Source organism: Panthera onca, chromosome D2, assembly GCF_046562875.1.
Source record: "Panthera onca isolate mPanOnc1 chromosome D2, mPanOnc1 haplotype 2, whole genome shotgun sequence".
In the NCBI taxonomy this organism is placed as follows: Eukaryota; Metazoa; Chordata; class Mammalia; order Carnivora; family Felidae; genus Panthera; species Panthera onca.
The window spans coordinates 32587131-32608253 of record NC_138349.1 but is presented as its reverse complement, the minus strand read 5'-3'; the positions used below and the strand labels follow the sequence as shown (position 1 = coordinate 32608253).

The 21123-nt window shown below is 37.0% G+C and overlaps 1 protein-coding gene across 14 annotated transcripts in view; it reads left to right on the top strand.

Moving 5' to 3' along the window:
- CC2D2B (coiled-coil and C2 domain containing 2B) overlaps positions 1–21123 on the top strand; it is a 93230-nt gene that overhangs the window by 25648 nt on the left and 46459 nt on the right. For 13 of the 14 annotated variants that reach the window (XM_078434663.2, XM_078434673.2, XM_078434671.2 and 10 more), the window contains 8 exons: positions 4019–4159; positions 6022–6130; positions 6334–6452; positions 8727–8904; positions 11522–11672; positions 12499–12646; positions 19271–19409; positions 20566–20769. In XM_078434663.2, coding sequence (XP_078290789.2) covers positions 4019–4159; positions 6022–6130; positions 6334–6452; positions 8727–8904; positions 11522–11672; positions 12499–12646; positions 19271–19409; positions 20566–20769 — 1189 coding nt within the window. Of the gene's footprint in view, positions 1–4018; positions 4160–6021; positions 6131–6333; positions 6453–8726; positions 8905–11521; positions 11673–12498; positions 12647–19270; positions 19410–20565; positions 20770–21123 lie in introns of those variants that run through there. The other variant, XM_060641895.1, reaches the window with a different exon arrangement.

Below are 21123 nucleotides of genomic sequence, written 5' to 3'. Positions count from 1 at the left end.
AAGATATGTTTAACCTTTTATGACTATCTAACCTTTTATGTGCCTGATACCCACAATGAGCTGGTACCCAGGATAGAAAGCTGTAAGTCATTCATGAACCCCCTTCTTGCCTCTCCTCTCATCCCTCACCTCCAAACAGTAAACATTCCCACTGATTCTGCCTTATTTCAGGTGCTTATCTCATAGCCTGACTACTCAGTCTCCTAGAATACCTCTCTTTAAGCCATGCTCCGTATTGAAACCAAAGTGATTTTTCTAAATAAATAAGCCACATTAGTGGTTTCCTATTACCTTCACAATAAAATTCAATAGCTTTAGCATGATCTGTAAGGCCCTATGTAACCGGACTCCTGCTTCCCTCTCAAGCTTCATGTTAGGGGCTTTCTGCTTTGGAATTTCATAGTTGAGTGCCCTAAATGGACTGTGTTGTCTAATATCTAAGTATCCTTGTTTTAATGCCTCTTGCTTCTAGAAGGTTCTTTCATTGTTTTCTACCTGACACTTAGGCAACATATGCATTTTATTCAATTTCATGTTTCTCAGGGAGGCTCTTACTTGCCCATTAGATTAGATTAAATTCTTTCTCTCTCTATTTTGTATATTCACATGGTATTTACATATTCCCCCTTTCATAATATTCATTATATTTGTAATTACTTGTTCTGCATTTTTCCCGGTTGGGATATTAGTTATCAGCACCCAAAATATTCCCTACCACATAATAGATATTTATTATGTGTTTGTTGATTTGAATTGAGTGTCACATACTCTTAAGTTTTCCCCTGCTGTTGCCTTTTAGCTCTTATTTATGCCCACACTCTAGCTGTGTGGACTTCTGTTATAACACCTGTAACATTTTATTGCATTGGTTAGTTTACGTGTCTGTAAGCTTCTTGAACCCAGAGAGTATATCTGTTTATCTTTGTATCCCTCTTAACTAGCACAGTGCCTGGCATGTAGTAAGCATTCAGTGAATATTTGCTGAATGAATAAATGGCAATGGGCTTCTATTTCTGGTAGACTAGATTTCATGAATGGCCCTTTTAATGAAAACAACTAAAAATGTCTGATAAAATATGAATGTTATCTTTATAAACATATTCCCAAAATGGCAAAAAGTAAGGAATCTGCAAAAGCCAAAAACAAACTGAAAGGAAAACTCATAATAATTAGAGAGGGGTAAAGCCAGCTTTTATGCTGAGGATATTTGTTAAATATTAGTAACCTTGAGCTATCATTCAGATGGCTTCAGGGAGTACCAAAAGTAGAAGATAAAGAAAGCGAAGGTCAACTTAATTGGAAAGTCTAGTAAGAGATCATTCTATAATGGGTGTTAAACCTCATGAAGGGGGAATATAAAGAGGATGACAAAAAAATTTGTCTTGGACTTTGTCACTAGGCAGAAGGGGGAAAATGCTCCTTTGAAAATTCGTAACCACAATCCAGCATTCATACAGATTTATAATCTGACTTCATAGTACTTATGTGATCTAAAATATCAGATTTAGAACTGAATTTATTTTTTTTAATGTTTATTTATTTATTTATTTATTTATTTTTAATATATGAAATTTACTGTCAAATTGCTTTCCATACAACACCCAGTGCTCATCCCAAAAGGTGCCCTCCTCAATACCCATCACCCACTCTCCCCTCCCTCCCACCCCCCATCAACCCTCAGTTTGTAGAACTGAATTTAAAATAGTCCCAGATTAGTAGTGACAGCAGACAATTGGCAAAGCCAATAAATATTCTTTCTGGAAGAGCACAAATTTAACCTTAGCTCAGAGATTTTCACAGAGTTGGAATTCTAAGGAACATGAGCTTACAGTAAAAAATGAATCAGGAAGTATTGAGGAGCAATAAAGGTGGTAAATATTCAGGCAATTCTCAGTGAACAAGTGATGTAATGGTGTCTCATGGGTATAAAAATATAGAGAGAGTTCAAATGTATCACTTGTAGAATGGAGTAAAGAATGGAGGAGGATAAGAGTAATTAAAGATATTTGCATTGTTCAGAAGGAGAGTAAGAGTAAAGCTTAATATTAGACTTTGATAAATCAAGGGCTCAGATTTTAACTTACAACATCTAAAAGAAAATACAGCTTTCAAATCAATAGGAGAGGAAAATGAGACAATAAAGAAATATTCAAACAATCCAAAAGAAGACAAGAAAAGAGAGAAAAAGGAACATAGAAACGTATGAGACAAGTAGAAAACATAAAAGAAAATGGAGTTAAACCTAAATATATCTAAGTGAGCTAAGTGCTCCATTTTTGTCTAGGTTGGTAGACTGGATTAGAATTTAGAAAACAAAATCCATATGGAACAACCTAAGTGTCCATCAATAGTTGAACAAAGATATGGTGTACACACACACACACACACACACACACACACACACACACGCATAGACACATACACACATATATCACAGAATATTACTGAGCCATAAAAAAGAATGAGATCTTACCATTTGTGACAACATGGACCTAAAGGGTATTATGCTAAGTGAAGTAAGTAAGACAGAGAAAGACAAATACCATGATTTCATTTATATGTGGAATCTGAAAACAAAACAAATAAATGAACAAAAAGCAAAAACAGACCCATAAGTACAGACAACAAACTGGTGGTTGCCAGAGAGGAAGGAGGTAGGGGATGGACAAGACGGGTGAAGGGGAGTGGGAGGTACAAGCTTCCAGTTATGGAATGAATAAATCACAGGGATGAAAGGTACAGCATGGAAAATACAGTACATGGTATTGTACTAGTGTTGTAAGGTGACATATGTTAGACAAATTTGTGGTGAGTATAGTATAACTTGTAGAATTGTTGAATCATTATGTTGTACACTTGAAACTAATGTAACATTGCGTGTCAACTAAATTTCAATAAATTTTTTTAAAAGGAGGAAAAATACCAAAACTAAAATCTAATTGTATGTTATTTATAAGTGACTTATCTAGATCATAAAGATATAAAAAGGGAATAGAAATAATGGGAAAAAATACCATACAAACACTAACAAAATAAAGCCAGCATAGCTATATTAATATAAGGTAAAATAGATCTTTAAGGCAAAAAGTTTTACTAGGTATAAAGAAGGGTACATCAAAATAATGCAGTTTAATTAAGATGTCTTTATATATATGCATACACACATATACACATATATGCGTATAATAATATGGCTTCAAAATATATAAAGCAAAATTGATTAGAGGAGCACCTGGGTGACTCAGTTGGTTAAACATCCAACTTCACCTCAAGTCATGATCTCGCGGTTTGTGAGTTCGAGCCCTGCGTTTGGCTCTGTGCTAACAGCTCAGAGCCTGAAGCCTGCTTTGGATTCTGTGTCTCCTCCTCTCTCTGCCCCTCCCATGTTCATGCTCTGTCTCTCTCTGTCTCTCAATAATAAACGTTAAAAAAAATTAAAAAAAAAACAAAATACAAAAACTCTTGCAACCCAATTTAACGCATGAACATAGTTACAAACATGCTAAACAGAATTCTGTCAATTAATACAGTGAAGTTGTTGGGACCATTCCAGGAATGCAAGGGCGGGTGACTTAACATTAGAAAGTCAGTGTAATTTGTCATACTAATAGTGTGTTTGCAAAGTCATAAAACAGAAGAGGCATCTTTAAAAACTGTAGATTACCAATATCCAGATCATATGATCACTACCCCATCCAGCAAAGTACCTCTAAATTTGAAGCAATAGTTTCAATTGTTGATCTGGAAAAAAAGTATAATAAATACACTGTAGAATGACCAGAACATCTGGAAAAGTCTGGATTTTAGCAGGGCACTTTTGAATAGTGAAAAATCTTCCAGTGGTAAAGGAATTAATCTCTAAGTGGAATTTCTATAGCTATATCAAGACGTGGGTAAAATGCAAAAAAAATCATAAGGTGGGGGTATCCAGAACAATTCGTCAGTACATTCTTCCAGGCCATTTTTAATGATTTCTATTAATGACCAACGTATTTTTGATCTACCATTATTGTTGTAGTAATACAAAACAGCTTTATGATTTAGAAAGAGGAAAAGACTTCTCCCTATTACACAGTATATCACGGACTTGGAAACAAATAAAATCCCTCCGACAACAGCAAGGGTTTACAAGCACCCCAGTAAAGTTACAGTTTCAAAGGTGAGTGGCTACTCTGTTTGTTCTTATAAGTCTCCTGAGGAACTGCCCATGAATAACTGGACATTTACAGTAACTGGGAGAAAATCCAGAAGCTAGACATCTACTTGATGTCGTCAACAAAGGACTTGTATTTTGAATACTTGAACAACCCTTAAAACTTAATGAGACAACTTGATTTCTTAAATGGGCAAAAGATTGGGGTGCCTGGGTGGCTCAGTTGATTAAGTCAGACTTCAGCTCAGGTCATGATCTCACGGTTTGTGGGTTCGAGCCCCGCGTCGGGCTCTGTGCTGACAGCTCAGAGCCTGGAGCCTGCTTCAGATTCTGTGTCTCCCTCTCTCTCTGCCCCTCCCCTGCTCATGCTCTGTCTCTCTCTGTCTCAAAAATAAATAAACATTATTAAAAAAATTAAAATGGGTGAAAGATTTGAACAGACACTTCACTAAAGAAGGCACATGGATGGTAAATGGACACATGAAAAGATGCTCAGCGTGGCATGGCATGTCAGTAAAGAAATGTAAATTAAAACCACAGCGGGATAACTGTACACCATTTAGAATGGCTAAAATCCAAAACAAGACAAAATTAAAAAGGCAGTAACAAATATTGATGAAGATATTGAGGGGCGCCTGGGTGGCTCAGTCGGTTTAGCGGCCGACTTCGGCTCAGGTCATGATCTCGCGGTCCGTGAGTTCGGGCCCCGCATCTGGCTCTGTGCTGACCGCTCAGAGCCTGGAGCCTGTTTCAGATTCTGTGTCTCCCTCTCTCTGACCCTCCCCCGTTCATGCTCTGTCTCTCTCTGTCTCAAAAATAAATAAATGTTAAAAAAAAAAAATTAAAAAAAAAAGATATTGAGCAGCAGGAAGTCTCATTCATTAATTGTTGATGAGAATGTAATTAGTGCAGCCATTTGAAAACAGTTTGGCAAAAAAAAAAAAAAAAAGAAAGAAAGAAAACAGTTCAGCACTTTTCTTACAAACCCTCACATAGACCCAGCAATCATACTCCTAGGTGAAATGTATAAGTCATAAAAACATGGTTAGTGGAGGAGATGGTTACAGTTCAAATCTGTATTTGCTAATCACTTAAGCTGTGTGTGAATACATTGAAATAACTAGTTCCCTCCCCACAACCCATGTCTTTTTCAAAACTAAGAAATTAGTGTAACTTCAGCCTATTAAGAAAGACATTTACTTTGTTGATTTTTTTTTTTCCTGCTACAGTGGTTTTTAACGAAAGTGCTTCTTGTGGTTTTTCTTTTTTTTTTTAATTTTTTTATAATGTTTGTTTATTTTTAAGAGAGAGAGAGACAGAGTGTGACAGGGGGAGGGGCAGAGAGGGAGACACAGAATCTGAAGCAGGCTCGAAGCTGTCAGCACAGAGCCCGACTCAGAGCTCAAACTCATGAACCATGAGCCACGAGATCATGACCTAAACCATGAGATCATGACCTGACCTGAGCCTAAGTCAGAAGCTTAACCGACTGAGCCACCCAGGCACCCCAGCTTCTGACAGTTTCTGAACCTAACCCAGCATGAAACTTTTTCGTAGAGTTCTGAATTCACGTAAACTTGCTGACTTGCCTCCATTCCTTTAAACCAGTCTGATATGCCCATGCATTATGAGCCCCTGGGCGGAAAAGGAGAGACAGAGGTGCCATAAGTTTGTTCAGAACAGCAGTTCTAGACCAATACCGCCTGCTCACCACTCACTTTTACTCTCACTACTAATGTTCTTGGGGTGTACAATTATTTGTTGTAAGAGATTGGTCGTGTGTGTGTATATGTGTTAAGAACACCTCTAACAGATCTCACGTAGTCCCATTATTTCTGCTTCAAATAATTATGTTTATTATCAATTAGGGTAAAAATGAATAAATGTGATGAGCAAAACCAAGAAGAACTGTTAGAAATGTCTGAGACTCAGAAGAAAACTGAAGGAAAAGCATTTAAGAATGGGGATAAATGGGAGGTATTTATATTTCAAAATAACATTCAACTCCTCTTTGCTGGTTATAAAATTTAATTGTTTGGTAGAATAGGAAATCTTGGTATTTGTAACAGTTACCCAACAAAATGACAAACCTAAGAAATAAAAGTGTAATTTCAAGAATTCTTGTCTTAACTTATCTTGAACTTACATTGTAAATTATATATTTATGTTTTGGTTTCTAGAGCCTCTCATACTTAGCTTCAGAACTTGAAGAAACAGATATTGAAAGAATAAGACCAATTACCTTGATGCCACAACTTTCTTTCACTACAGAATTAACAAACTTATCCAAGTGTTCACTGTAAGCATTTTAAAGGATTATTTCTTCATTATATATTGTCTGTTGTATTGTTTTAATACAATAGTCTAATTAGTATTAGACTAATAGTATTAGAGTGAATACCAGATGCCAGGCACTTTACTAAGGTTTTAAATACATTTGCACATTTAACTGCAACCATATCTCTGTGGTATTGTCCCCATTGTAGATTTGGGGGAATTTATGCTTATGAAGGGTAAGTTGCCCAGGGTCACCTAATTCATGACTCAGGTAGGACATAAACCAGTTTGGTTTGGTGATTGTTTTTTGTTTTGCTATGGTACTAATTTTTGTTCAGGTATAGATAGCCACTGTAGAAAATAAGAGTATGTGGTTGCCCACCTCTTGCTTCCATAAGTATTCTGTATCTGGAGGAAAATTTTCTGCTTTATACAAACTTCTTTCCTTTCCATTTGTGGTTTTTTTCCTTGAGCTGTGTTTTCTCCCTATTCCTAGGACATTCATGCAAAAACAGATCTCATACAGATTCCCTTTTCTCCCATCTCTGAGCCCATGGACCTCATCTCCTTTAAAGGAGATGGATATGGCATCTTGGGACATTGAACTAGGTCCAACTTTTCAACATCTCTGCCCCATGGGACACTTTGTACCAATTCATCTTTGAGTATTGTGTGAATGTGCATCATTTAATACAGCGTTGGAGGGTAGTAAATGCCCGATAAATATTTATACTTATGAAATGAATGGATGGATGATTACATTTGAAATGAACATAAAGAGTAGCAGACACAAAGACACAATTACCACTACCCTCTTTCTGACTAGCAAAGTGCAGCAGTGAAGCAATGCTTTATTTGTTCTGCACCTACTTCCAAAGAGGGCCTGAGATAATTATGTAAGACAGGCATACAAAAGGACCATCTAAATGAGGATGAGAGAACAAGAGCCACAAAATGGACATTAGAAGTAAAGAGTGGGAAGAGAAGGAAGAAGATATATGTGCTGGAAAACCTAGGCTAAAACTTAGTGGAAATCAAGGCAAAAGGAAATGGGACATGTTCTGTCTTTTCAAAGCCAATGCTATTATGGGGCACTGCTGTCATTATTCCCTTAAAATGTCCAGTTGAATAAGGATTGATTCTCTAGAAAAGAAGAATATACCGGTGTCAGGGATAGAGATGAAAGGAATACAAGGATTAAAGAAGAATTATAAAGAGTTTATAGGTGACAAAAAAGGCAAGATTTCCCAAAGATAAATATAATCCTGAATTAATGGATTTTCATAATCAGTTCATGAGCTCATTGTTAAAACTACTTTCAGAGGGGAACATTAAAAAGTAATTTGTAAAAAGTAAAAAGTAATTGGTAAGATGCTTAGAAGAGGCCAACAGGGAGATAAGAAAAATAAGTAATCTTTTGTCTCCTGAACCTCTGAAAAGGTTACAGAGAACATGGGCAGATATGGAGGCTGGGAGATGCTGGGCCCCTAGGACAATTACGGTGGAGAACAGAAGGGCATGTTATGTTTCATCCCAGAGCTTATCTTCCAACCAGTCTTCTCCCTTCTGAAAAAGAGAAGCCCTAAACATCATTAGGTCAGTTGCCTTGCAGCTGAGAAGATAATTCAATAAATGTTGGTTGAATGAACAAATGAATGAGTGGCTGGAAGACTCTCTTTAGGAGTTTCATATCACTTAAGGGATCAGTTTGACTTCCCAGCAAGTGTTTCATAGAAGCCCCAGGGAACCTGGCTTGCCTCTCTGGTCTTTGGGGTTAGAGAAAGAACGTCCTAGAGAAAAAAGAGTGTGCAGCCTAAAGCCTAAAGGGGTTTATAAAGACCTTTAAGAGGACACAGCAACTCTGTTGACTTAGAGCCACCTCACTGAGGTTATTGAAAACATGGTGTATTTCTTTTAAAAGTGTGTCTTTCTTCTAGAAGTTAGAAAATATTTTTGAGTTTTTAATTCAAGCTCCCCCCCCCCCCCCCATTCCTAAGTCCCTCAGTTTTCTCCTCTTAGGAGACTAAGTTACAGTTTAGTAAAATAAATAGCAGAGTGATATATAGTACCTTGACTTTACTTCTTTCTTTATTTTTAAGTAAATATCTTTAAAAAAAATATTTGAGTAGGAGAGGCTATTATCCACACATAGGCAAGCATTATTTGGCTCAAAGATAGCATTAAATGGTTTCCAAAAAGGTCATACTTTAACATGCTTAGGTACATTTTGAAAAGAACAATATTTTGTACCTGTCTTGCTTTTCAAGGATCCTTTAAATATTTATTTAATTTTTAGGCATGAACAAAAGAGGAGAGCCAAAATTCAGAAGCTTAAATATTTTATTAAAATATTATCCAACGATAAACAGGTTTCTTGCACTTCCGTATCTCCCCTACAGTTTGATTTTAAAGTCATGTTTCAGCAAATTTTCAATATTCAGATAATATGTTGGCCAGAAACAATTTGCTTGGAGGTATGCCATTGTCATTTACTTCTGTATCTTATTTTATGTCATATATACTTTTATATTTCTTGGTAGCTACTGTTATATGTGACAAGTAATTTCTGTTTAGAGATGATCGATCTGTATGGGTAGGCAAGTCATTTATAAATAATGTATTTGTAATTCAGCAATAGTCTTTTATACTACAAGTATAAATTATTTGATTTGTGGTTGTTCTAAATATTTCCATTCTCTCCTGCTGAAATTCCTACCAACCCTGGATGTGCAACATTACTATTCACTTGCTAGCAAGGTGTAAGGCAATTATTTAAACTAAAATGAGTAACATAGCTTTTGTAAGTGCTGTTTGATTTCTCCAAATAGTCCCAACCCTGACTTGGTGATTTCAGTCTTTTGCTGAATTTGTAAGTATGTATGTATGTATGTATGTATGTTATTTATTTGTCTGTTTGTTTATGTTTTGGATCCCTTTAAGAAGCTGATGAAAGAACATACATATAACAGACTCCTAATTGCTGTCCATAGGCCCCATCATCAGAACCCCTGCACTAAAGGAAGAATAAAATAGGACAATGGAGAAAAATTAAAGACAGTAAAGGAGTCTAGATAGGAAGTCTTGGCTATTATGGGGGTTAAACTTGCAACTAGACTTGAAAGGAAAGTTAGGAGGGAATAAAGATTTGTGTATATGAGCATGGGCTGAGGTTTGAGGAGTGAGGAAAGAATTATAATTATAAATCTAAATCAGAGGTATGTTTACAATACCTAAAATAATTTTTTCTATCTCTGCTCAGAGGCTACCTTCATTTTGTTTATCTAAACTTTACAAGTTTCTATCATCTTAACATGTACCTCTGTTGAAATTCCTATTTTAAAAACATGCTAAGATATATACTGACTATACTTTCCTGTTGTACTTAAAATAAATTGTGATACAATAATCTAACCACTTGAAGTTTAAAACTTGCCCCCACCCAAGTAGACAAATGTGTATTTTGAGTCCTTCATCATCGTACTACCACTTAGAACATGATCTTAACAAACTCAGAGGCAGGGAAGGAAGGGAATCTAGCTAGGAATAAAGTGCACCATGAGCTACTGCAAAAATTGCAAAATAAATCTATTTATTTAGATAGCCTAACAGATGCTAACCTACATTTTGAATTTAGGAACTCCTTGCCGTTCCTCTTTATTCCTTTCTCACCTTAGTCAAACTGAACTGCTTGGTTTTTTCCCCATACATCCTTGCCATTTCCTACCTCTGAGCTTCTGAACATTCTAGTTCTTCTACTCACAAGGCCCATTTTCATTCTTGACACTCCATCCCAGCCACACAGTGGTCTTGAGAGCTGCCATCAGGGGACAAGGCTCTACCAGGAGACTTCACAGAGGTGGAACTCTCTACCTTTACAGTTACTACCCAGGATCTGGTCTCCAGCCCTGCAGTCTCAGAACCTGAATTTGACAGTGCCGTGAGAATACGTCTATATCCCCTAAACAAAACACAAGACTGATGTGTAAAATCAAAATGCCAATTTTACATTTGAATATAGTTATCAGTGCATCACCTCTCTTCAGGTAGCCAATTTACTGAGTTGCAATAAGAAATTTCTCTCATAGGCCTGAATCCTATAAGTCCATTAACTACACCCCTATAAACTTTTCTACATTAGGGATGCCTTTGTCAAGGAACTAGTGTGCTGACTTATAATCACTCTTACAAGGACAGTGCTAAGATGACCGGAAAAAACATTTGCCTCTTTGACTCTCCTTTTTCTCTACTTTTCTGGTTAACCACCCATCCTTTTGATTGACACGTTCTTATCTTTCAGGAAGCATTTTCTTCCTCCTTGATTTCCTTCTTCTTTGAGCACCTATCACTGTTTCCCCAAACACTGACAACACAGTATAAGTCAAAATAAGATTTTTCTAAAAAACCCATTAGGTTTGTAGTTATGGCAGTGATGGGATTGTAGTATAGAACAGCACGCAGAATCAGAAGTCCCGGGTTTAGTATGGAACTGTCTACTCAGCACCTCCCTACTCCTTCTTCTGGGACTCTTTCTCCCTCCCGTACCTCTTATAGCTTATTTAACTTGTCCTTGGACTCCATGAGCCAATGGATCTCCCCTTTTGTTGAGCAATTCAACCTGGGTTTCTATCATTTATAATAAAAACTAATGTAGTTTCATATAGAGACTCAGTTTCTTCATTTATAAAATTGGAAGAATAATGCCTATTTCCTATAATTTTTATCCTTTAATTTTTCCTATAATTTTAATTTATTCCTAAATGAGATAAAGAACTTTAAAAGTGCTATCTAAAAGCAAGTTATTCAGGTATTGTGTTATATGTACCCATATGCTCAGAACTATATTTATAATCCTTTTATTCAATTCGTTTTCTTTGAAACCACTAAAAGGCATTGTATTTTTAAGGACATATGATTATTTCCTTTTCTTATAATCATGTGGATGAAATGCTATACCTATTTTATATTCTAGTATTTTTAAAAAAGAATAAAAATGTGTTAGTGAAGATTTTTATGTTAGCTTTTTTTTTTTTATTTATTTACTTATTTATTTGGTACTTCCAGTGAGCTATCAACTGTTTCTTTTATATTTAGGTTTATGAAGTAAGTCAAAGGACAAGCTTACTGGCAAAACTGTATTTACCTTTACCTAACAGCACAGAGGTGAAAAGCAAAACTGTTTTGGAATATGTAGAGTTTAGCTCTGATGAGCTGGTCACACCTGCATATGGAGAAGTAGGAAGCAGTAAGTGTATTTAAAACGTCCCCTCCCCCACCTCTATTCTCTTTTTGAACTCCGTATCCCACGAGACCCTGGATCATTTATGTGAGTAAAGAATGCTATGTTTATGGTATCAGGTTTGAAGTGTATTAAACTCTCCTTTCAGATGTTAAACCAAGACTTTTTACACTTTGTCTTGAATCATCAGATCTTTGGGAAATCTAAAATTTGGAATCAGCACCTGTGCTTTTCCTAAATTATCTGAAATAGGAGCACGGTGCTCTGTGGAATAGGAGTCTGATCCTGAGTGGAGAGACTGCTCTGCTTCTACCTCTCCTTCAGTGAAGCCTAAAGAAGCTCCAGGACGTGTTGATTTGTCTTTGAACTGAATAGGGAAGGGAGAGAGAAGGAGGGAGAGAAAGAGAGAAAAGGAGAGAAGGGATGTATTGTTAAGCCCCCTGGAGACTGAGAAAGAAAATGGGTAGAGGGAGAAGACTCGGGAATGTAGGGAAAAAGGACATAGTAGCTGGTTTGGCGCTTGACCTGCTGCCAGTGTCCTTTCCTTCTGGAAGCCACTTCCAGAAAGAATGGTTGAGAAAAGTTCTGGTTGTAAGGAGAAGGCAGTAGAGACGTTCATCCCTAGGTTTTCCTCTCTCTTTTGTAGTCTGTTTGAAGTCGTCTGCCTTGAGGTACCTTAGATGGGAAATGAGGGAGAGCTCTAAAATTAGAGCCTGGGGTCACCACAGAACAGCCTTGGGTTCCACAGGTAAAAGTCAGGGGAAAACATCTACAATGTGTTAAACTCTGTGCTTTATTTAAATTGCATGTTTTTAATGCTTTTTATATACAGATGTGCCTTTTATTCTTGAGGGAAATGCAACTGAAGAACTTTGTCTTTTGACATCAGGAAAACTTAGCTACTGTCTATCATGGGCTTTAGACGAAAATGGTATTCCTCTGACACCCAAGTCGCAGTCCTTAAGATCTGCTTACTGCAGGTAATAAACTTATTTTATTTTATTTATTTATTTTTTAATTATTATTTTTTAATATGTAATTTATTGTCAAATTGGTTTCCATATAACACCCAGTGCTCCTCCCAACAGGTGCCCTCCTCAATGCCCATCACCCGCTTTCCCCTCTCCCCCACCCCCCATCAACCCTCAGTTTGCTCTCAGTATTTAAGAGTCTCTTATGGTTTGCCTCCTTCCCTCTCTGTAACTTTTTTCTCCCCCTCCCCTCCCCCCTGGTTTTCTGTTAAGTTTCTCAGGATCCACATAGGAGTGAAAACATATGGTATCTGTCTTTCTCTGCCTGACTTACTTCACTTAGCATAACACTCTCCAGTTCCATCCACGTTGCTACAAATGGCCAGATTTCATTCTTTCTCATTGCCGAGTAGTATTCCATTGTATAAATAAACCACATCTTCTTTATCCATTCGTCAGTTGATGGACATTGAGGCTCTTTCCATAATTTGGCCGTTGTTGAAAGTGCTGCTATAAACATTGGGGTACAAGTGCCCCTATGCATTAGCACTCCTGTATCCCTTGGGTAAATTCCTAGCAGTACTATTGCTGGGTCATAGGGTAGATCTGTTTTTAATTTTTTGAGGAACCTCCACACTGTTTTCCAGAGCGGCTGCACCAGTTTGCATTCCCACCAACAGTGCAAGAGGGTTCCTGTTTCTCCACATCCTCTCCAGCATCTATAGTCTCCTGATTGGTTCATTTTAGCCACTCTGACCAGTGTGAGGTGGTATCTCAGTGTGGTTGTGATTTGTATTTCCCTGATGAGGAGTGATATTGAGCATCTTTTCATGTGCCTGTTGGCCATCTGGATGTCTTCTTTAGAAAAGTGTCTATTCACGTCTTCTGCCCATTTATTCACTGGATTATTTGTTTTTTGGGTGTGGAGTTTGGTGAGTTCTTTATAGATTTTGGATACTAGCCCTTTATCCGATATGTCATTTGCAAATATCTTTTCCTATTCCATCGGTTGACTTTTAGTTTTGTTAATTGTTTCCTTTGCAGTGAAGAAGCTTTTTATCTTGATGAGGTCCCAATAGTTCATTTTTGCTTTTAATTCCCTTGCCTTTGGAGATGTGTCAAGTAAGAAATTGCTGCGGCTGAGGTCGGAGAGGTTTTTTCCTGCTTTCTCCTCTAGGGTTTTGATGGTTTCCTGTCTCACATTCAGGTCCTTCATCCATTTTGAGTTTATTTTTGTGAATGGTGTAATAAAGTGGTCTAGTTTCATTCTTCTGCATGCAGGTAATAAACTTTTATGAAATAATACCAATCTTCTGCAAAGCATCACACAGAATCTATATCTGTAAAAGGGAAAAAAACTCTAGCAGTGGTAAGAGCAGGTCAGTTTATTTGGACTATTTATTTTTATTTGGATTTACATGTAAGTGACTGTATCTCTTTAATGCTTAGGTTAATAGCTACATGGATGATGACAGAAACGGTTCCATAGCTCTTGCAGGCAGGGGCCAAGTACTCCCAAGGATTTTATTTGTGAAGCCTTTATATCTCCCAAACATTTTGGATTATGAAAGAATCATTTATGCATTATCAGTTTGCTAGAAGAAAAATCCTAGAAATCTTATTCATGTCCCAGGACTTCTTTCTTTATTTTTTTTTAAGTTTATTTATTTTGAGAGAGAGTGAGAGAGACAGAAAGAGTGAGCACGAGAGTGCAGGGTAGGGGCAGAGAGAGAGGGAGAGAGAGAATCCCAAGCAGGCCCCATGCTGTCAACACAGAGCCTAACATGGGGCTTGATCCCTCGAACTATAAGATCATGACCTGAGCTGAAATCAAGAGCTGGACGCTTAACCAACTGAGCCAGCCAGACGCCCCTATGTCCTAGGACTTCTTAGAGAAATTGGGATTAATTTCTAGATTATACCACAAAAAGGATTGCTAGAATTAAGTACAGTAAAATTCTGTAAAAATGATAATACTGGTTTATATGTTTGCTACATTTAAATAAAATAGTAAATGTAAGGGGCAAGTGGTTTCCATCATTTAAAAATTAATGAATGATGATAACAAAAAGATGGTCTTTCCCCTCCCCATCAAAACACATATTTGTTATTATTTTTTAATAGTATGGAATTTTTATGTTTTTTTAGGTTTATGTATTTATTTTGAGAGAGAGAGAGCACACACAAGCAGGAGAGAGGCAGAGAGACAGGGAGAAAGAGAGAATCCCAAGCAGGCTCTGTGCTGTCAGTGCAGAGCCTGACGCAGGGCTCAGATTCACGAACTATAGATCATGACCTGAGCTGAAATCAGGAGTTGGTCGCTCAACCAGCTGAACCACCCAGGCACCTCTAAACACATATTTCTAAAGGACGTAGTTATATATCCAACTATATGACATTATGGAAAAGTCAGAACTGTGGAGACAAAAAAATATCAGTGGTTGCCAGGCATTAGGAGGAGGCGGGGATGAATAGGCAGGACACACGGGATTTTTAGGGCAGTGAAACTACTATCTATATGATATTATCATTGTAGATACCTGCCATTACATGTTTGTCAAAACCTATGGAATGGAATGTATAACACCAAAAATAAACCGTAATGTAAACTGTGGACTTGGAGTGATAATGATGTGTCAACCATTGATTGTAACAAACGCAAGTCTTTTATTGTGATGAATGTACTAAATTATACATCTGTTAAAGGATATTGATAGTAGAGGAGGTAGCATTTTTTTGGGGGGTTGGAGTGGGGGTAGGAGATACATGGAAACTGTGCACTTTCTGATCAGTCTTGCTCTGAACCTAAAACTCTAAAGAGTCTATTTTTAAAATAAAATAATTTTTAAAATTTAAAACATTGCTATAAATAACTTGGGTTAAACAGGAAATCAAGACTGAAATTAGAGACTATTTTAAAAATAACAATGAGATCACTGTGTATAAAACCAGTGACATATGGCCAGAGTGACAGTAAGAGTTCAAAAATGCTTTCCTTGGCAATAGTTTTAGAGAGAAAAAACAAAGTGTCAGTAGCACTCAGCAATTGATATTGAGGAAACTGAGGTCAAGAAGTTTTAAGAAGAGGCTGAAAATAAGAGAGACAATAGAATCAAAGTATAGGTTTCTTGAAAGTTGGGGCAATCTTTATCTTCCTAGAACAAGTGATGAAATCCATAGAGAAAGAGCCAGAATGTACTAGAAAGAGTATGCGATCCTTCACAGAAAGAAGATGTTGAACCAGAATGCAAGTGAATAGCTATGGCTTCAGAGGAGAGGAAATATCTCTTCAAATCAGAGGAGACAGAAATAACTATGTAGACAGAAACTAAATTTTAATGATGTCCTTGTTTTGCTGAGTACATAAGGTCATCTCCTTAGAGACCTGAGTAAGGGCATTTTAGAGAAAAATGAAAAATTAATAAAGGTAATTCATTTGGAGCTAGTGAGTAACCTTTTAATACTCTGAACCATTATTTGTTTTTATTTCTTAGTTTTTCCCTAGCATAGTCCCCACTGCAGCTATTTCCAATCTTTGCCTCATCATACTATTCCTTGCTTTTTTTCTTGGAGTCAAAGGTTTGTTCTCCTTACTCTGAAGCTTTTATACAGGTAATTTGGAACTTTGTCTCCTTTAGGATCCTGATGATGTATTTATATCCCTTTTTCTTACATTGTCTTTATTCCATTTCCCTAAGCTGTTAGTCTTTGGTATCCAAGAAGCCTTCTTTGTTTTAAAACAAAGAAAAACCCAGGCATTTGATTAAACTCTGAAGACCTGTCTTGACCATTTTTCCTGTCCAAGTCCTCATTTGTGTGGTCTACTCATCTTTGTACTTTGCCTCCACTTTTTATTCACACATTCCCTCTCTAACTTAACCAATTTATTCCTGAATGCTACCAGTGACCTTCTGGCCATATTCACTGGCCTGTCCATATCATTTCGCTTCTTGAAGCTTTTTCTCTGATGGCATCTGCGATGCTGCAGGTAGCAGTTCCTTTACTTGGGAACTCAAGTTTACAAAAGATTGAAAGCAGTTCTGTGAAAGATCAGGACAGATGACAGATTTCAACAGGAAGCGAATTGCAAGAGAAGGTTTCAAAGTCCAGAGTGCTCTCTAAAGTAGTTAACTTGAAGTAAAACTTTATAGCTGGGGCCTCTGTGATCACCGTGATTGGTTCCAGAACTCTCCTCTACAGTTGTGGGTGCTCAAGGGCTGGTGCTGAGAAGGCGTTCCAGAAACCTAGGATGGGTGCTCCAAAAAGCAAGGCTGACTTGTGAGAGTCAGAGCGTGGAACCAAAGGAGATCCAAAATAAAGGCTTCATTTATTCTCTGATTTACTCATTCATTCATTCATTCATTCATTCATCAATGAGCTGGAGATGAAGCAGTGAATGAAAAGAAAATCTTGGCATGTTTTAATACCACACTGAGCACATCTCTCTAATCTCAGTGATTGTTGTCTAGAGTTTTGGTTTAACACATTTTTAAAATATGAAACAGTTTTTCTTATGCTCATTAGTTAATTTACTTTTCTGACATGATTGACTTTTGTATTTGCACCTGTTTATCTTTCACACTTTCATTCTACATTTACTTTTCTTACTGAACATTTGCTCCTTTAATGATTCTTCCACTCACTTTCTATGGCTAGCAAATTTGTTTAGTTATTGTATATATTTATTTAGTCCTCCTACTTCTTTGAGAGAGAGAGAGAGAGAGAGCAGGGGAGAGGGCAGAGGGAGAATCTTAAGCAGGCTCCCTGCTCAGTGCAAAGGCTGAGCCCTTTGCACTCACCCCAGTGCAGGGCTGAGTCTCATGACCGTGAGATCATGACCCAAGCCAAAATCAAGAGTCTAACACTTAACCAACTGAGCCACCCAGGTGCCCCCTTTGTCCCCATTCTTGAATAATACTTTGGGTGTAAAATCTGAGGTTGATTTTTATTTTATTTTCCATTGACATTTTGAAGCTAGAATTGCATAATTTTCTGGGATTTATTATTCCTGTTTAAAAGTCTGCCGTGTTGGTGTTTTGTAGACAGTCTGTCTTTTCTCCCTTAATAACTTTACCTTTTTTTTAATTTTTTTTTTTTTGGCTTAATTCATAGAGACAAAAGCCAGCAGTTGAAGGGAGGGAGGAATGGGGAGTTGTTGAGTTGCTGTTTAACAGAGTTTCTGTTTGGAATGATAAAAATTCTGGAACGAGATAGTGATGGTGGTTGTACAACACTGTGAATATACTTAATGCCACTGAATTGTGTTACTTGCTTGGCATTTGGTTGTGGAGAAGGAAATACAGGTGACAGGGATTTTGCCGTAGCCCACAGCTGAACACCTATGAGGTAACGGAAAGAATCACTGTAGCAAAGGTAGGAGATGTTCTCAGGTCTTTATTACTGTCCACGAGGCAGAAATCATGGGTAAGTTTCTATCCTTAATCTATAACATGTAAGCTTTGCCTCGGGCTTTGTGACCTAGGCTAGGGCTCTTCCTAGGAGAAGGAAAATTTCCTGTGAGAAGGAAAGTTTCTTACATGATAACGTCAGGGGTATTAGGCCCTAGAGATCTCTTGTGACAAAGATATCAAAACAGTTCAAATACAAGGACAGAAATAGGAATTAAAGAAAGGAAGAATACTCATACTTCACCTATTTGTAATTGTGTTTACATCCTATCAAACCAGGCATTGGCTTAGTTAACAATAGCTTCTAAAGATTCATCAGAGAAATATGAATAGAAGCTGATGGAAAGTAGACAATATAAGATAGTGTCCATGTTTGGATTAAGACATTATTTAATCTGAGTTAGAACTGTATTTCTGGACTCCCAGTTTATGGACTGGAGCATTTCTTGAGTTACTTTATGGAAAGGATCTTAGAGATTTTCTGGTACAAATCCCTCTAATTACACATGATGAGGCAAATTATCTATGAAGAGAGAGATGAAATAACGGATAATTGATGGCTCCAAAGAAATCCTTACTGTTTGGGGTTGAATTTCTTTTGCACTTAGCCTATAGCTGAGGCCACCAAGAATGAATTACGAGTCTAGATTCCTATAGCTCTCCAACTTCCCCAGGTGGCCTCATATGAGCAAAGATAGTCTTCTGGCAGAATATGTCCCAGTGTTACTCGATATTATGTTTCAATTGTAAAGATAGAGCCTAAAGATTCTTTTTATATTGTGGACTTTATTAATTTTGCTAAAGCTAACATCTTGATTAAATTTCAATATTGTGCGTCCTATAGAAAGAAAATATTTAACAAGTTACTTTCCTCAGGGTTTACAAAGTACATTCAGTAAGCACTATTCACTTGGGCATCTACTATGTTTTAGCTACTACACAGGGTGGAGATGGCAAAGATGGATATTTATAGCCGTTACTGTTAAGAAGCTTACTGTCTCTTAAGGAAGGTGGTAGACACATTTATCAACAAGCTACGATACAAGTTAGAATGTGTGAAGAACCAGGAGAGATATCACACCCAAATCTTCTGTTTTATCCTTAAATGCAGGGAAAGGATAGCTTTCATCTTTAACTACCTGGAATGGGTAGGTTTTACCCAGCATAACAGACACACAACCTGCATATAGTGTGCAAGGTCACCAAATACTTTTCTCTATGTTAGTGTGTTAAGGAATGTAGATGCAAGAGGCGTTCCTGGAATTCCATGGCTCATTAATGCACGGAAGCTTTTTGAATGGGCAAACGAAGTAAAAATTGATCCAAATAATCCAGAATATTCTGATTTAATGGAATTTGTCATGGTAAGTTATAGCAAATATCAATACTACAAATATATTCTATTTTGTAAGCTCTCCTCCCTCATACTTCAAAGTTTGCTGTATATTTTTCTAGGCACCACGAGGCGTGTAAAGATAATTCTGGGGACATAGAACTTTCAACCAGTTTACAGTACTGTAAAGGCAATTAGAAATTTAGCAACTGAAATAATTGCTAGTGGAGACCTGATGGTTGGTACTCTGCCCTTCCTTAGCAGCCTGCAGTACACCCTACAGGCTAACCTTCAAGCTAACATCTCTTATGTAACTACTGAGGACCAGTGGTATTATAGATGCCAGAGGTATAAAGATGATTTATAGACACATTCTTTCCCTCAAAGGCTCCATTATCTGTTCACTTCTCTTTCTTATAGCCATCTGAACTGCTCTGTGTGCCTCAAACATGCATTCTTCATACCTTTATGCATGTCATTCCCTCTGCCCAGAAGGGCACCCATGGTGACTATCTCACCTACCATGCAAGTCTGGTGAAGGTTTCCTTGATAACCTCAGTTAGATACGGGCCCTTCTTTCTTTTCGCTCCTGTTAACTTTTTTTTCTTTTTATAACTTCTATGGCTCTGATATCATTCTACCTTTTACTGTAGTTATTCATTCTGTGTTTTATTTTTCCTTGTAGAACTACAGCGAATAAATCTTTGGCAGCTAGCTCTCTTCTTTACATGAACCATGTACTCACATGTGCATTTATAGGCTAAAACAATGCACAGATCGTTGCAGTTAAGCTTCCCTAGATCGGAGCTCCCCAACTAACGTGCTCAGTTGGTTACAGGTGTACAGAAATTTTGATCCTTTCTCAACAGTTATGGCAACCAGATATAAATAGTCTCCTCTTTTAACCCAGTGCGCAATACAAATATTTTCATTTTTCGCTTAAGTCACGACCAGGAAAAGGTTGGGAAGCCATATATGCTGGATTCTGTTTTTCCTTTTCTTTCCTTCTTTTCTTTCCCCCAGATTCTGTCTCTTGTATAGATTCACTGCTCCATTTCCTACATATATGGCAACTCTCACATCTCACAGTTGGGCGGGGGGAGAGAGAAACAGTGTTTTGAAATAATTCTTGAATTCAAAAAAATTAATATTTTCAGTAAAGACTTTACATTATTTATGTTTTATAGTACATGAAACATAAAGGACAGGACATTCCAAAGTATTTTCGTCTTGAACAGATGCAAGATGAATTTAACTTTGTCTCTGAAGAGGAAATGGAAAAGAGTAAACGTTTCCAGCTATTGCAACTTAGAAATGCAGGTCAATTAGATGTTTTCCTTCTGCAGCAAATGCCTCTCTATGATAAAGAGATTCCAGATTTAGTCTTCCAGGTACATGGTTTCTATTTGAATATGACTTATTGTGTGATAGATTAATATTTTTGCTGCTTTAAATCTAACTTATTTTTTCTTTTTTTTAACTAGTAAAATACGTTTACTTTAAAAGTAGGTTAAAATAGGTTTTTTAATTTCACTTTGGTTATTATCAATCAATGAAAAAAAAATGAATAAATTCTTTGATATTTGTTTTTGTCCTGGGCTGAAAGGAAATTGCAGTACACTACTTAATATTAAATATAGTAAAACTTGTTTTAAAAAATAATGTAGGGGTGCCTGGGTGGCTCAGTTGATTAAGCATACGACTTTGGCTCAGGTCAAGATCTCACAGTTCGTGAGTTCAAGCCC